The sequence below is a fragment of the Rhinatrema bivittatum genome, chromosome 16, assembly GCF_901001135.1.
Source record: "Rhinatrema bivittatum chromosome 16, aRhiBiv1.1, whole genome shotgun sequence".
Lineage (NCBI taxonomy): Eukaryota > Metazoa > Chordata > Amphibia > Gymnophiona > Rhinatrematidae > Rhinatrema > Rhinatrema bivittatum.
Window position 1 is genome coordinate 30,524,217 of NC_042630.1, and position 15,488 is coordinate 30,539,704.

The 15,488-nt window shown below is 48.5% G+C and overlaps 1 protein-coding gene across 11 annotated transcripts in view; it reads right to left on the reverse strand.

Moving 5' to 3' along the window:
• Positions 1–15,488, reverse strand: part of TARS2 (threonyl-tRNA synthetase 2, mitochondrial) — a 138,777-nt gene that overhangs the window by 72,695 nt on the left and 50,594 nt on the right. For 10 of the 11 annotated variants that reach the window (XR_003853060.1, XR_003853059.1, XM_029580682.1 and 7 more), the window contains exons 2-3: positions 13,953–14,143; positions 511–634 (exon numbers count right to left, since the gene is read on the reverse strand). Coding sequence is in view for 9 of the 11 variants with exons in the window: in XM_029580682.1 (XP_029436542.1) it covers positions 511–634; positions 13,953–14,143 (315 nt within the window). In the remaining 2 variants the exon portion in view is untranslated. Of the gene's footprint in view, positions 1–510; positions 635–12,436; positions 12,636–13,952; positions 14,144–15,488 lie in introns of all 11 variants that reach the window. The other variant, XM_029580687.1, reaches the window with a different exon arrangement.

Below are 15,488 nucleotides of genomic sequence, written 5' to 3' on the forward strand. Positions count from 1 at the left end.
GCAGTCTAAAGAAGGGCTACCAAAATGGTATAGGGTCTGCACCAAAATCCTTATGAGATGCGGAGATCTAAATATGTACAGCCTGAAAGACTGGACAGACCAGAAGGCCGACTGGTCTCTCTCTTCTGTCATAGGACTTTGGGTGCAGACTCTACTATTGTGTAACTTAAAAAAAAAAAAAATGATATCCAGACCTTTGCAATGTGTAAGAATGTACACATCTGACTCTCTTGGGCATAGATTTGACCAGACCGTGTGGCAATTTGGCATTTTCCTTATGTTACAGAGAAACCAGATTACGCGCTGACCCGTCAATCATTTCCCTATATCAAAGCTCATTTTTCTGCCCGTTCTGCATATGGAGAGAATGCAAGCTCTCAAAGATAGAGTAAAATGCCCGTACTAATTTACTTAAGCACTGTGGGAGTCCATGCACGCACGTTCAGATCTGTAACTCTTTAAACAGCGAGCACCATTCTCATCCCCTTTCACTTCCGATTTACTACTTACAGCTTGTCCTTCTTCCGAATCGAATTTCAGCAACTCCAAGGCAGAGTCTTCTTCAAATGGGCGATCCAAATCGTAGAGAACGCCATTCACACGGGCAGTGACTGCACTTTCTGCCAGGCTGTTACTGCACAAAAAAAAAAAAAAGTTAATAAAAATCACCACAAAAACTCAGATTCTCACACAAATAGGGCATGATATTTCTATGAATTCAGGCGCTCCCCATTAACACTGTAAATGCAGTCTTAGAAGAAAAAAATGGAAGTGAGGGTAGGAAATTACAGCAAACCTGGATTCAGGGACTTTTTTTTGTCTCCTGACCACCAGGATATTACTGTCCTCAGGAAACATTTAATGAAGAACTGACAAAGGCTTCTAGGGCCACCAGACGACTCCTGGTGCCCTCCTGTCGATTGATATCGGCCACCATGGTAGAGTTGCCAGAGAGCACTCGCACTGCTTTGCGGCAGATCAGAGGAAGAAAAACCTTGAGAGCCAGGCAAACCTCCCGGGCCTCCAGCCGATTGATGTGCCAGCGGGATTGGACTGGGGACCAGTATCCCTGCGCAGCCTGGGACTGACAGACTGCTCCCCACCCGGAGAGGTTGGCATCCGTCGTGACTACAATCCATTGCGGGGTCTGTAAGGACATTCCCTTCAGGAGGTACGCTAGCGATAGCCACCATTATATGTCGGCGATGGTAGAGTCGGAGAGCGGGAGGGTCATCTGAAACTGTTCCGACACTGGCTTCCAGTGGGATAGCAAAGCTTTTTGTAATGGTCGCATATGCGCAAAAGCCCAGGGGACCAGGTTGATAGTGGAAGCCATGGTCCCCAGGACCTGAAGGTAGTCCCATGCCGTGGGAAGTGGGAGCAAGAGAAGGTTGCGCACTTGGTCCATAAGTTTGAGTGACCGAGCATCCGGCAGAACATCTTGCCGACCCAGGTATTGAAACGCGCCCCCAGAAATTCCAGGACCTGGGAGGGCTGAAGATTGCTCTTGGAAAAACTGACTACCCACCCAAAGGAGGTGAGGAGAGCAAGGACCTGGTCGACCGGTATCCTGCAGAGTCTCCAACTTGGCCCGCACGAGCCAATCGTCCAGGTAAGGATGGACTAGGACTCCCTCTCGATGGAGAGCGACCGCCACCACCACCATGACCTTTGTAAAGGTGCGCAGTGCGGTTGCGACGCCAAAGGGTAGAGCTCGGAACTAGAAGTGTTGGCCCAGAATGTTGAAGTGACGATATTTCTGATGCTCGCGTCAGATAGGGATGTGTAGGTAAGCCTCCGTCAAGTTGAGGGAGGCCAGATATTCGCTCGAGCGAACTACCGCTATCACCACTCTTAGGGTTTCCATTCGAAAATGGGGTATCCGGAGGGCTCGGTTGACTCTCTTGAGGTCCAAGATTGGATGGAAGGAACTGTCCTTTCAGCACGACGAAGTAGATGGAATACTGGCCGGCGCCTTGTTCCTACACTGGAACTGGGACTATGGCTCCTAGTCCCTGGAGCCTGGCAAGAGTCTGACAGACAGCCGCTGGCTTCCGGTGTTCGCAAGGGGAGACTATGTACAGATCCGGCAGATCCCGAGCAAACTCTAATGCATAACCTTTCTCTATCACCTCGAAGACCCACTGGTCAGAAGTGATTTTGACCCATTCCTCTAGAAACGGAGAGAGATGTCCACCTAAGTTTGGAACGGAGGAATGGGCCGGCCGGATCTCACTGGGAGGAGGGCTTTGCGGTTGAGTGTTACCATCTCGGAAGGCACGGTGGCCCCAAAAGGAATGGGCCCAGGACTGGGACCTGGAAGTGTTCCCTCTAGGAAAGGAACCCCACGCCCTGTTATTATACCTCCACTGTCCTCTGAAACGGGAACGCGTAGGGAAGAAGTACCTAGTCTGTTTAGGGCGGTCCTCCGGAAGCTTATGGATCTTGTTCTCACCCAAAGATTTAGTAAGCTGTTCCAGGTCCTCGCCAAAGAGCAACTTACCCTTGAAAGGAAGTGTGCCCAACTGAGACTTGGAAGAAGAATCCGCCGACCAATTGCGCAGCCAGAGGAGACATCTGGCCGACTCTGCTGAGACCATCGCTTTGGCCTGTACTCTAAGTCGTAGAGAGCATCCACTCCATACGCCACAGTGCCCCTCCAGTTGTTCAGCCTACTCCGCCTCTGCAGACAGGAGGTCCTGGGTGCTGAGCAATTGTTGGACCCACCTAAGACTTGCCCGCTGCATGAGACTGCTGCAGATCATTGCCCGGACTCCTAAGGCCAAGATTTTGAAGATACGCTTGAGATAAAATTCAAGTTTGGGGTCCTGGACATCTTCCAAAGCTGTGGCTCCCACCACCGGAATGGTGGTGGTGCTTGGTGACAGCAGATACGGAAGAATCCACCTTCGGAATTTTAAGCATTTCCAGGCAATCCTCGGGAAGAGGACAGAGCTTGTCCATCGCTCTACCCACTCATAGCCCCATCTCGGGAGCTTCCCATTCCCGAAGGAGCAGCAGCTTGTGCATGGAATGGAACTGAAAAGTGTGTGGAGGCGCCCTGAGTCCCACCAGGACCGGGTCCCACTTGGGCTGTCATCACGGCCTTAACTGTATCCTCTGAGGGACTTCAATCCCCAGCTCCTGTAGGATGAAGGGAATGAGCAGCTCCAGCTCCTCCCTTTGAAACAAAGTGGAGCATTCGAGGGTCATCCCCCTCTAGAGGTGGGGCTGGCAATGACAAATCTGCATCCGGATCCTGGTCTGGAGCTGCGGGTGGGGACCCCCGGCACTACCCTAACCTTAACGGAGCCTTGCGCATCCGACACCGCAGGAGCGAGCGGAGTGGGCATCCGTGGGGAGGAGTTCCTCCTCCTCTTGCAAGCTAGCCAAATAAGATTTGTGCAGTAACAGCACAAAGTCCGATGAAAAATGTGGCCTGGATTTTCCAGAGGGGGGAGGGAGGCACAGGGCTTAAATCGGGAGGAGAAGGGTGAAAATCTGGTTCCTCTCCCTCCTGCAGCCCCGAATCGGGAGCTGCACGGATACCTAAAATGGCTGCCGTTCCCGTGGTTTGCTGAGTCGGGAACGGCCTGGCCATGCGGCAAGAGGACCGCCCCCAGATTGCTGGCTGACTCTGTGCCATGGAGGGACCCTCCCCACCCGGCAGGCACCCGGAACAAAGCCCATCGCGGGAGAGCTGCGAGACAGGCTCCCCGCAGGCTAAACAAAGATGAGAACGCGGCATGACTGACAGGAAGAATCGCCACAAGGCAGGGGAACAGCTGAGCAGTGTTGCCCTGAGGAGCGAGTGCAGGCAAACGAACCCTGCACGCTCCCTTCTCTGACTGAAGCAGAGGTAAAACGCAAGCTACCAATTTATATTATCTTTCCCTTTGGCCTTATTTATTATTATTTTTTTAAAAGCAGGGGAATGAACTTCCCTGTTAGTGCTGCCGGGGAATTAAACGTCCCGGAGGCCAAGGCAGCTATACAGGGGGAGTGACTAGACCACCAGTATCGCCCCAAATACATAGGTCACCGGGAAGGGAGCCTAGGCTGAGTAACTCAAGGGGCAAGCCCTCCTTGGCTCCCCAAGAGCGAGGAGACAGCGCAGTCTCCTAAAATGTTTTTGTTTTTAATTTACAAAGAATAATACTTGCGTGATCTTGTCAAATAGAGAGAGAAAATCCCCACAGGGCAAAGATAAAGTAATAAGGTAAGGAAACCGCAGGATGAGCTGCCTGCATCTGCTGGAGACAGACAAATACTGAAGGGCTGCAGGGTAGGCTCTGTCCTGATATAGGTCACCCTTTACAGTTTTGGTCTGTCTCCACCTGCTGAGCAGGAGGCTCAACCCACGGTCTGGACTGATCCGGGTACGTACAGGGAACAGGATAATACTGTCCTCAGGAAACATTTAATGAACTGACAAAAGAAAGAGCCACAGTTTTATACCCCACAGAACACAGCAACAAGAAATGAGGAAAGCCAGTCTTTCTCCACCTCAAATACCAGTTACAAATTCTTAAAGAAGGGAGGGAGGGACAGGATGTCAACGTCCAAATCCGCAGTGAACAAAAACCCAAAGCAAACAAAATATCAGTTTAGCTAGTATATCTAAAAGGTAGTCAGATGAACAGTTTCATGTTTTCCTGCACTATTATTCTGGTACTTATACAATGGAGAAATTACCTACCTAATAATTTTGTTTTCTGTAGTGCAGACAGATGGACTCAGGACCAATGGGTTATGTGCTCCCCTGCCAGCAGATGGAGACAGATCAGATTTCAAAGCGGACATCATCCTATGTATACCCCTGCAGTGACCTCAGCCCTGTAGTATTCTCTTCAAAAGCCACTGTGGACATACTATCGATTAAAATAGGATTAAAAAAGGATAACCATAACTGTACTCAACCAATCCTAATCACTGAACCCCAGTAAGAATATACATGCCCTGGATGACGGCTTACCCGTAATCTCTTGGAATATATATTCACTTCATGGGCAAATCCTTGGCACCGTTCTTGGGCAGCCATGGGCGGGATGCTGAGTCCAATTGTCTACACTAAGGAAAATAAAATTATCAGGTAAGTAATTTCTCCATTTCCTAGTGTGTAGCCAGATGGAGTCAGGACCAATTGGATGTACAAAAGCTACTCCCAATCAGGGCAGGAGGCTGCCCATGGTCCGGTTAACATTGGAAAGACTGCGTCCTCTCAGGCCTGTATGTCCAGGCGACAGAACCTGGAGAAGGTGTGCAATGAGGATCACATCGCTGCTTGGCAGATGTTGATGGGAGACAGCAGTCGAGCTTCTGCCCTTGAAATCGCCTGAGCCCTAGTGGCATGAGCTTCAACCTGAGAAGGTAATGGCTTTCCTGCCTCCACCTCCTTAATCCAGCAAGCTATGGTAGCCCGCCAAGCTGGTTCACCCTGCTTCCTTCCACCGTGAAGAACAAACTGGTGGTCCGGTCCATCTTTCGGACAGGTTCTGAAACTTCCAGATACCGCACCAAAAGTCTGACATTCAAATGACGGACGAGGTATTCTTCCGCGTCCTTGTGCTTATCTAGGGATGGCAATGAAATGGACTGATTCAAATGAAACTACCTTGGGCATGAAGGATGGAACGGTACGAAGCTGTAACGCTCCTGGAGTAATCCGGAGGAATGGTTCCCGACACAAGGCCTGTAGTTCAGAGATGTGACGTGCTGAGCAGAGAGCCACCAGGAACACTGTTTTCAAGGTTAATAAATGCAAGGAAAGACTGCGCAGCGGCCGCCTGCCAAAAACTCCAATACTAGATTAAGATTCCACAAGGGAACTGGCAACCGTAGGGGTGGTCGGAGGTGCTTCACCCCTTTCAGAAAACGGGCCACGTCTGGATGAGCCGACAGTCGGGTTCCGTTCAACTCTTCCCTGAAACAGGAGAGCGCCGCTACCTGGACCTTCAAGGAGTTAAGGGGCAAACCTTTATTCAAGCCGTCTTGCAAAAATTACAGAATTAGTGGGATTTTGATCGCCCAAGGAGGGGGGGGGGGGGGGGGGGGGGGGAGGAGGGACGACACACCGCGTTCCTCACACCAGGCTTCAAATACACTCCAGACCCACACATATGCTAGGGACATAGAGAACTTCACGTAGGGAGTAAGGTGGCAATTACTTCTGTAAAATATCCTCACTTCTTCAAGCGAGCCCTCTCAAGGGGACAGAATCATGTCAGAACCTCGCACTGCACATACCACATTCCTTGGAGGGCAATACAGCACGCACAGAGACACACGCAAGATGGCACTGCTGCGGCCTACCACATGGTGTGCCGACCAAGCCTAAAGTGGGGCCCACTTCCCCTTACCCCAATGGGATTGGGAATGATGTTGGTATTGTGGGAAACAAAAATCAAACAACTCCCTTCTCTGGGAATAGTTATTTATTAGCAAGCCCAATTCAGTGAAATCATTATAAAAGATCTTTACATGACCACTTGCAAATGGAGTGACATACATAGTAGGCACACCCCCACAGAATCTCAACAAGGAATTTATACTCTTTTTGCTGGCTGAAGCCCTGGTTTTACTTCCCCCTTTTTGACCACACCCATAAGCACCTTCTTGCTTGTTCCACCCCTCTTAGTTATCTCTTCCTTTGCAACTGGGAGGGGGCCCCTTACCTCCATCCCCTGATGCTTATCAGTGTCTGGCAGGTCTTTGTACATGCGGTTTCTAAATGAAAGGGCTACAATATCTTCTCTTGTAAGAAGTTAATTTGCACAGAAGCAGAACTTTAAAGGGAGAAGGGGGGTTAGTGCTAACCTCATGCCCTCACTTTATGCTTCGTCAGGAAGAGGCCCCTAACTGCTCTCCAGGCATATTCTGGGCAAAAGGCATCTAGAAAGGGAAGTTTTCTTTAGCAATGTTTAAAGGTCATTTTAAAGAAAAAGATTTTTAATATCTGGCTTAATTACTGAGATGGCAGCATTTAAAGTCATTTCTCACAGTTTGGCATGCAAGCAAGGAGACCTGAGGTGGTCTTACTGAAAACCCCTCCAAATGTTTCTGAATCGGGAGGTAAATCTTTTAAACAAAAAAACCCCAAACTTACCTGGGCTCAGCGCTTACCAGCTGAGTACAGAGACTGTCTCCGGCTGCCGGGGGAGAGGAATTTGGCTGTCACTGCCATGTTCGGCTTCCCGCACCCGCCGCCTTTCAGCTGCTTAAGCAGCAAAGTCCACGCCAGGAACCGGCTACTGGACCAAGGCACACCTCTGAGGGATCTTGGAAATCGCCTCAGGAATTCTCAGCTGGGGGAGGGACCTTTAGGTATCACTGCAAGGCTCAATTCTCTTTCTCCAATTTAAATATATTCTGAAAAGTACAGCAATCCCCATATGGAGAGGTATGTCCACAATCTGCTGGAGACGGAGAAATACTGGACTGAGGTCACTGCAGGGGTGTAGGAGGGTGAAGTCAGCTTTGAAATTTGACTCAGTCTCCATCTGCTGGGCAGGGGAGCATAACCCATTGTTCCTGAGTCCATCTGTCTACACTAAGGAAAACAAAATTACCACTCAGGAAAGAGATCTAGGCTTCATGGTGGATAATACATTGAAATAGTTGGCTCAGTGTGCCTTGGCAGTCAAAAAAGCAAACAGGATGTTAGGAATTATTAGGAAGGGAACGGCAAATAAAACGGAGGATGTCATAATGCCTCTATCGCTCTATGGTGAGACCACATCTTGAATACTGTGTGCAATTCTGGTCACCGCATCTCAAAAAAGATATAGTTGCACTGGAGAAAGTTCAGAGAAGGGCAACCAAAATGATAAGGGGCATGGAATGGTTCCCCTATAAGGAAAAGCTATAGAGAGGTTAGGACTGTTAAGCTTGGAGAAGAGATGGTTGAGGGGGATATGATAAAGGTCTACAAAATCATGAAAGGACTTGAACAGGTAAATGTAAATCTGTTATTTACTCTCTCAGATGATAGAAGAACTAGGGGGCACTCCATGAAGTTAGCAAGTAGCTCATTTAAAACAAATCGAAGAAAAATTATTTTTCACTCAATGCACAGTTAAACCCTGGAATTCATTGCCAGAGGATGTGGTTACGACAGTGTAACTGGGTTTAAAAAAGGTCTGGATAAGTTCCTAGAGGAGAAGTCCATAAACTGCTACCAATCAATAAGGAATAGTAGTTTGGGATCTATTTAATGTTTTGGTATTTGCCAGGAACTTGTGACTTGGATTAGCCACTGTTGGACACAGGATGCGGGCTTGATGGACCCTTGTCTGATCCAGTATGGCATATCTTAAGTTCTTATGTTGGTCTGTAAGAGATTGGTTACTACTACATCTGCATAGCCTTCATTTAATCAGCATTGTCCCATTCAAAAGCTAGGCTGCAAGACAAAATGGACCCAGATCATTCATATTAACTGGACTTTGATGGCAACAGACCTTGTACGTGACCCAAATTTAAAGATTTTTCCAATTTGAGTCCTGATGAACTTTCCTTATAGCCTTTGTTTCTAACCGACTGAAGAACCAATGCCATCGCCAAATTCCAGATACTGTGAGCAGAACTGCCTTGACAGTAAACTTCCTATCCTCTCAGACTGCTATCAGTCATCATATCTGCCCAGTCCAGTACTTCCAAGGGTAGTCTGGATAAATTATGAATGGAGAGCCACCATGTTAGGCTGGACCTGGCCTTTGAATTCAGTGGCAACCTCATTTCAAAGTTCTGCGACCGAGCTTTCCAACGAGACAACAGAGCCGCACGTGGGCCCCCACCCAAGGCACTAGGTCCAGAGCTATAGTCATGAATCCCAAAACTGCAAGTAATCCCACACACAACTGCAACAGATTCTGAATCTGCGTGACAAGCTTGAGGATCCTTGCCTTTGTCTTAAGAACTTTGGCCCTCTGGAAATCAAAATGTGCCACCAAATACTCTAGAACTTGAGGGGGTTCCAACTTACTACTAGAAAAAAAGTTTACCACCCTTCCCAAATTCTGAAGCAGTTGAACCACCCTGTCGACTGACAGGACTCCTCTTCGAACTTTGCACAGACCAGCCATAACTCTCTTTGCGTAAAGATGCCACCATCACCATCATGCCCATGGAAGAGTCCTTGGGGCAGTGGCTAAGCCAAGAGACAGTGCTTGGAACTGGTAGCGTCCTCCCTGGACTGCGAACCTGAGAAACTTCTGGTGAGCAGTTCCAGCAGGGATATGAGAGGTTCACCTCGGAAATTCTCCCTCTCTTACTGCTGCAATCACCAACCAGAGTTTCCATGTGAAAGAGGAACTCTCGCTTACATCTTGAGGTTCAGAAGCGGATGAAACGTGCCCTTCTTCTTGGGAATTACAAAATAAATGAAATATCTCCTTTGTCTCAACTTTGCCCTTGGTACATGGGTCAACTACCACCAACTGAAGAAGGCAATACAAGATGGAGTTTACTGTTAAAAAAAAAAAAAAAAAAAAAAGGGCATGACAAAAGCATCCTTCATCTGGCAAGCAAACTCTTATGACAGACAGAACCCATTGGTCTGTCATGACCTGGGCCCAGTCCCCATAAAACTGGGACAGCCTTCCCCCAATCTGTTGCACCGGACAGTGAGCTCCCTGTATCTCACTGGGACTCCTTGGAGCTCTCTGTATCAGTTGCCCCTCCAGTCTGGGAACATTCTTTCCAGTCCAAAAGAAGTGAGATTTAACTGAATTCCCAGCATCTGCAATTCATCTCTATGAAAGAACTTCAACATAGTTCTATACAGTTCCAGCCCCGGAGGGATTTCCCCCATCCTCCAGGGAGACAGGATCTGCCTCATCATCAATGCCATCCGAATTCCTGTCAGAAACACCTGCAGCTTAATTGTACCAGAAGAGGGAGAGAGGAAAATTGGTTCTTACCTGCTAATTTTCGTTCCTGTAGTACCACGGATCAGGGAAAGAGGCGGTGGGGAGATCCCCTCCCCCAGCGCTGCCCTCTCTTGATCCCTGAAGGTCTGCAACAAGGCCTCCGTCCCAGCACCAAGGCGAAAAAGATCCCAGCTGTCCTGGACTGATCCGGGTACGTACAGGGAACCACCACATGAGGATCTGCGCCGACAGGCTTGATCGGAGCTGAGGTTTGCACCTGAAGGAAGAAGGAACCATGCCGGCACTCGTGCAGCGCTCACTGAGCTACCATCCCCTCCTGACATATCCTTAACCAGGGCCATCATTCGGCTGGGAAGAGTTCAGTTTTTTCTCCATCCTCCCTTATGCACTAAGTTATTATACCCATGTACTAAGTTATCTTACCCATGTATTCTGTTTTCCAATTTTAATACCCTGTTTTATGTAACTTGCATTCCTTCATGCTTGTCGTTTTCAGTTACAATGTAAACCGAGATGATATGCAAATTCTGCATGAATCCCGGTATATAAAAATGTTAAATAAATAAATAAAATAAATAAGAGCCAGGCTTAGTAAAATCAGAGGAAGAGAATTCTCCCTGAGCCTCTGAGCAGCACTGGCGTAAGTTAGAGAGCCCTTCAGGCTGAGATGCCCTAATATGCCAGGCAGCACAGAGAGAAAGGCACTTAAGTTTCTTAGCCACTGGCGCCATTAATCCATCAGTACGCTTAACAGGCAACTGAAGATGTGCGTCCAGCTGAAGCCCCGCTGAAACTTTATGCGCACAAAATTTAAAGCGTCCCACGTTTGTTCACCAAACAGTTAAGCGCACTCTTACCGCTCCAAACCTCAGCGCACAACTGATAGGCAAGAAAGTGTGAGCCCAGGCTGCACGCACCAACGACCCTGTAGAGGGCAGTCAATCGCGCAGCAAAACGCACAAAAACGCCGCCATGGCCTACCACGCAGCACACAAAAAAAAAAAGCCTAATGGCAGGGTCTTAGCCCAATAGGGCTGCTCAACTGGTCAGGCTGCCTAGTTCCCCTAACCGCCATGGGAGCAGGAACGGACATCAGGATGGCAGGCCAAGCACAGAGACTGGAGGAAGCCCTAAACTATCCCCTCCACTCTGTCTGTTTCTTCTTTTTAACTCTTATGTGAGCTCAGCCCTTCTCGGCTGAGTACTGAGATGGTCTCCGGCTGAGGGCACATGCCGTCACCGCCGTGTTTGGCCTCCTGCACCCGCTGCCTTTGGAGCTGTACAATCAGCATAAGTCCATGCTGGTTAAAAAACCAGCTACCGGACCAAGGCATACATCTGAGGGACCACGGAAATCACCTCAGGAATTCTCAACTGGGGGAGGGGACCATCTGGTATCACCGCAGGAGAGCGGGACAATTAATTTCCCTTTGCAAATTCTCCTTCTAAAAGCTGAAGTAATCCCCAGTAGGGAGATCCACATCCACCGTCTGCTGGAGACTGAGAATACTGGCAGGGGTATATATATACGGTGACGTCCGTTTGCTCAATTTCCATCTGCTGGTAGAGGTGCATAACCCACTGGTTCTGGATTCATCTGACTGGATGCTAAGAAAATAGGAGTTCTCTCCTAGCTCGCCCTGCTCTACCCAAAGGGTGGCCCATGAATGAACCTAACACCTTGGGGAGCAGAGATCTCCTTTCTCTTTTTTTTTTTTTGGAAACTCCAACCTGCAGGTTTACACTTCTACCATCTGCTGGAGCCAGAGAAATACTGAGGGACTGCAGGAGGCACTCTCAGTTATGTAGCAGTGCCTCAAAGTTTTGTTCTCTGCCTCCATCTGCTGGTAGGGATGCATAAACCCACTTATCTGGACTGATCTGGGGTACGAACAGGAATGGGAGTTCTCTCCTAAAAAGAGGCAGATGATCTTGGGATCATCACCTTCTGCCGGTGGGAGCTCACCATTTTTTAAAGGCTCATTATCCCCCGAGCCTCTGAGAAGGCTGAAACCCTCATCCAGATCTGTCTGGCGCCAGCCTGGGCCACTTTGCTGGATCCTGCCTAGTCAAAGGGGATTTGAAATTGTCCCTCCCCAAGAAGCCTTTTAAATACAAAATGCCTCATGCATCAAAAGCACAAATTTTACCAAAAATGCAGAAGAGTGAGAGCCCATTCAGGCATGCGTATACCTGCACACTGGAGAAAGCGAAGGACCAGAGCCATTTTCCTTAGAAGAGCCTATGTGTCTCCTAAAATGGCCACCACTCCGAAGCCTGCAGACTCGCCCTCCCCCAGGGGACCAGCAGAAATTGGCCGTGGAAACTCTGTGGAACCACCCCTGGCCATGCCTTCCCACAAGGAGGGAGTCCCGTCTCCATGCTACGTCTGCAATCAGCACCCCCCAGGCAGCGGCTACAGATTGCTGCGCCGGCCTCCACATAAAAGGACAGTGTTTCCTGCACTCCTTGGGAGACACCACAAGGCCCACAAAACACTTCCCCTGCACCACAAACTCCAAGAGAGGACAATTCAAAAGGCCCACCTCGAAAAACTGCCTCCAGACTTGCGCACCTGGACAGGGACTTGATAGCTGCGGCTATCTATTGTGGGGTCTTGCATCTGATTCTGCTCGCACTAATACTCGGACCAATCTTGTCCGAAGGCAGTTCCTAGATACAGATTTCTGGATGTTCTTTTTTTCCTACAAAGTGATCCCTAGAAGACAGAAGAGGGAGTGCCCCCTGATAGACGGGGAGGACAGATCTGTTGTAAGTATTTCTTCAGGCCTACATAATTCTCTTGTAAGTATATTCTATAAATTTTTTAGTCATTGTATTGTGTTTTTGCATTGTACAGTAAATAGAGTAGATTTTGTCTAACACACTAAAAAGATTTCCTGCATCCAGTAACCATCACAGGAGCCAGAGGAGGAAAAAATTCTCCCTAGTTTTTTTTTTTTTTGGCTCCAAGAACTTCTTAAGGGAAGCAGAGGAGGCAAAGAAGGCAAAGACTTTCCTGACAAGAAGCAATGTGGGTGCTCTACCTCTCATCTACTGTCCAGGCCTTGAGGAGTGGGAGACAGTGGGTTGGGGGGGTGAGGGAAAAGGGAGCCAGACTCCTCTGGCTTTCAGACACCCCACAACCAAAATGACCAAGCCCACTGCATGACCTCACTTATGGGCCGATACAGTTAACCCGCCATTGGACACACGTTTTCCCTTACCCCTTATTCAGTAAGGGGCCGAAAACATGCTTCCAATCCCCTGAACCTAATAGCGCCTGCAACATGCAAATGCATGTTGATGGCCCTATTAGGTATTCCCGTGCAATTCAGAAAACAAAATGTGCAGCCAAGCCGCACATTTTACTTTCATAGATTAGCGCCTACCCAAAAGGTAGGCGCTAATTTCTTCGGACACCGGGAAAGTGCACCCTCCGACTTCATGGCGATATTAAGTCGGAGGTCCCGAAACTTTCCAAAAGTAAAAAACAAAAATTGAAGACGGCCCGCGGCTGTCGGGTTGAAAACTGGACGCTCAATTTTGCTGGTGTCCGGTTTCCAAGCCCGTGGCTGTCAGCGGGCTCGAGAACAGACGCCAGCAAAATTGAGCGTCGGCTGTCAAACTCGCTGACAGCCGCCACTCCTTTTACCTGGTTTTACCGCCGGGCCTAATTAGCATACTGAATCGCACGCACGGGAGAGTGGGCTGCCCACTCTCCCGCGGACTTTACTGAATCGGCCCGTTAAGCAGGGAGCTGCCAAAGCAAAACCCTCTAGGAGTCAATCCAACCCACGACTAAACTGCAGGCTTTAGACCTCCATCTACTGGAGACATACTGAAATGCTTCAGGCTTCACAGTGTCCTATAGAGAGTGGGGTCAGTAAAACAATTTTTCTTGTCTTATTTGCTGGAAGGAGGGCAAAACCAGCATTTTTGGCTGGTCTGGTGGATAAGGAACATGTACATTATTAACCATACATTTTCTAGTTTGCATCTTTATTAGTCGAAGAACAGATAGGGGGGTGTACTAGGCAAATTCGAAAGGGTATCTCTCACCTGATCTGTAATGCAACCTGGTAGGGAGTCGTCTTCAAAGCCTCCCCTTGAACTTCTTTCCCGTCGGGCAAGGAGATTCGGATTACTCTGCTTTCTGCCAGGACTCTTTCTGCAAACCTTGCATTGTGCACCTCCTTCAGTTTTTCAAAGGCAGAGAGTCTGCTGGCTGTGTGTTCAGGTGTCGCGCCGGCCTGCAAAATAACCAAATCTTATTTGGTGGAAAGCTGAAGTTACCTCAGTTCCCCACATAAGCAGAGCCAAAAGGTGCATAGAAGTCACTTGGAAACACTTAAATCTACTTTGGTCATTCTGTTCCTCTTCCACGTGCTAGTTAGTGCTGTACTTGCTAGAGAAAACATAGTATGCCATTCTAGCTTCTAAACAAGACTTGTCATTCAAAGTGTCCCCACAATTTTCAGTATGTCTGAGTCATGCATACTGCTCCTCTATTCCGATCTATACCATTTGCAAATCTAGCAGGAAGTCTGTATAAGAAGAAACTGGAACTTGTACACCAGTTTACTGGCCAAAATAATTGCTACTGAAGTACAAAGTGGTGATCAGATGGCAGCCAGAGGGAAGCCAGCATGCAGAGAGAGAAGTTTAACTAGTAGGATTAAAAAAAGCAGGGCATTGCTGGAACTTCACCTCGAATAGCATTTCTCAACCACTGGTCCATGGACCAGCAGTGATCTCTGGCAGCATTTTCATAGGTCTGCAAAGTGGCAGTTATTGCAGAAAGAAGCAGACCCATGCTGCAGCTGCCTCTGTGTTTGCTCAGGTACAGGCTCTCACCTGATCACCCACAGCCATGAGTGGGCCATTCTCTACTGCCCTAAACCTCAGGTCCACAACATGATGGTAGCAGCTTCACTCCAGGCCTCACAATGCTGCACACTGGGTGCAGGAGTCAGACTACCAGAATTCTTCTGCTCACTACTGTTGGCACTGAATAATAGCTGATCGGCTGGCAGATTCAACATGATGCTCAGCTATGCCCCAGACTGTCCCTACTATTGCTCTGTAAACATACAAAAAAGTACAATGGCTTGCTAGCTATGGAGTCACGAAAGTTGCTGCAAGCACAGACCCCTTAAAGGAGTAGCATCTACTCTCACTGCCTCCGCGGTAGTATTTTTGCTCTAGCTACACTGTCCACTAGAATGGGAGCAGATTTTTTCCCCTTCCCTACTCGGCACAAGAAACAGCTCCTTTACCATAATTTTTGTAATTAAAACACTGGGAGGTGGCTGGGTTGAGACTCATGAAGGGAGGAGTGTACTCTATTTTAGAAACAAAGGGGGAACGCCTCGGCCCAACTCTTCTGTTGTCTTACTCCACCTCCCCAACTGGTTCACATTCAAATTAAGAACACAAGAACATGCCATACTGGGTCAGACCAAGGGTCCATCAAGCCCAGCATCCTGTTTTCAACAGTGGCCAATCCAGGCCATAAGAACCTGGCAAGTACCCAAAAACTAAGTCTATTCCATGTTACTGTTGCTAGTAATAGCAGTGGCTATTTTCTAAGTCAAC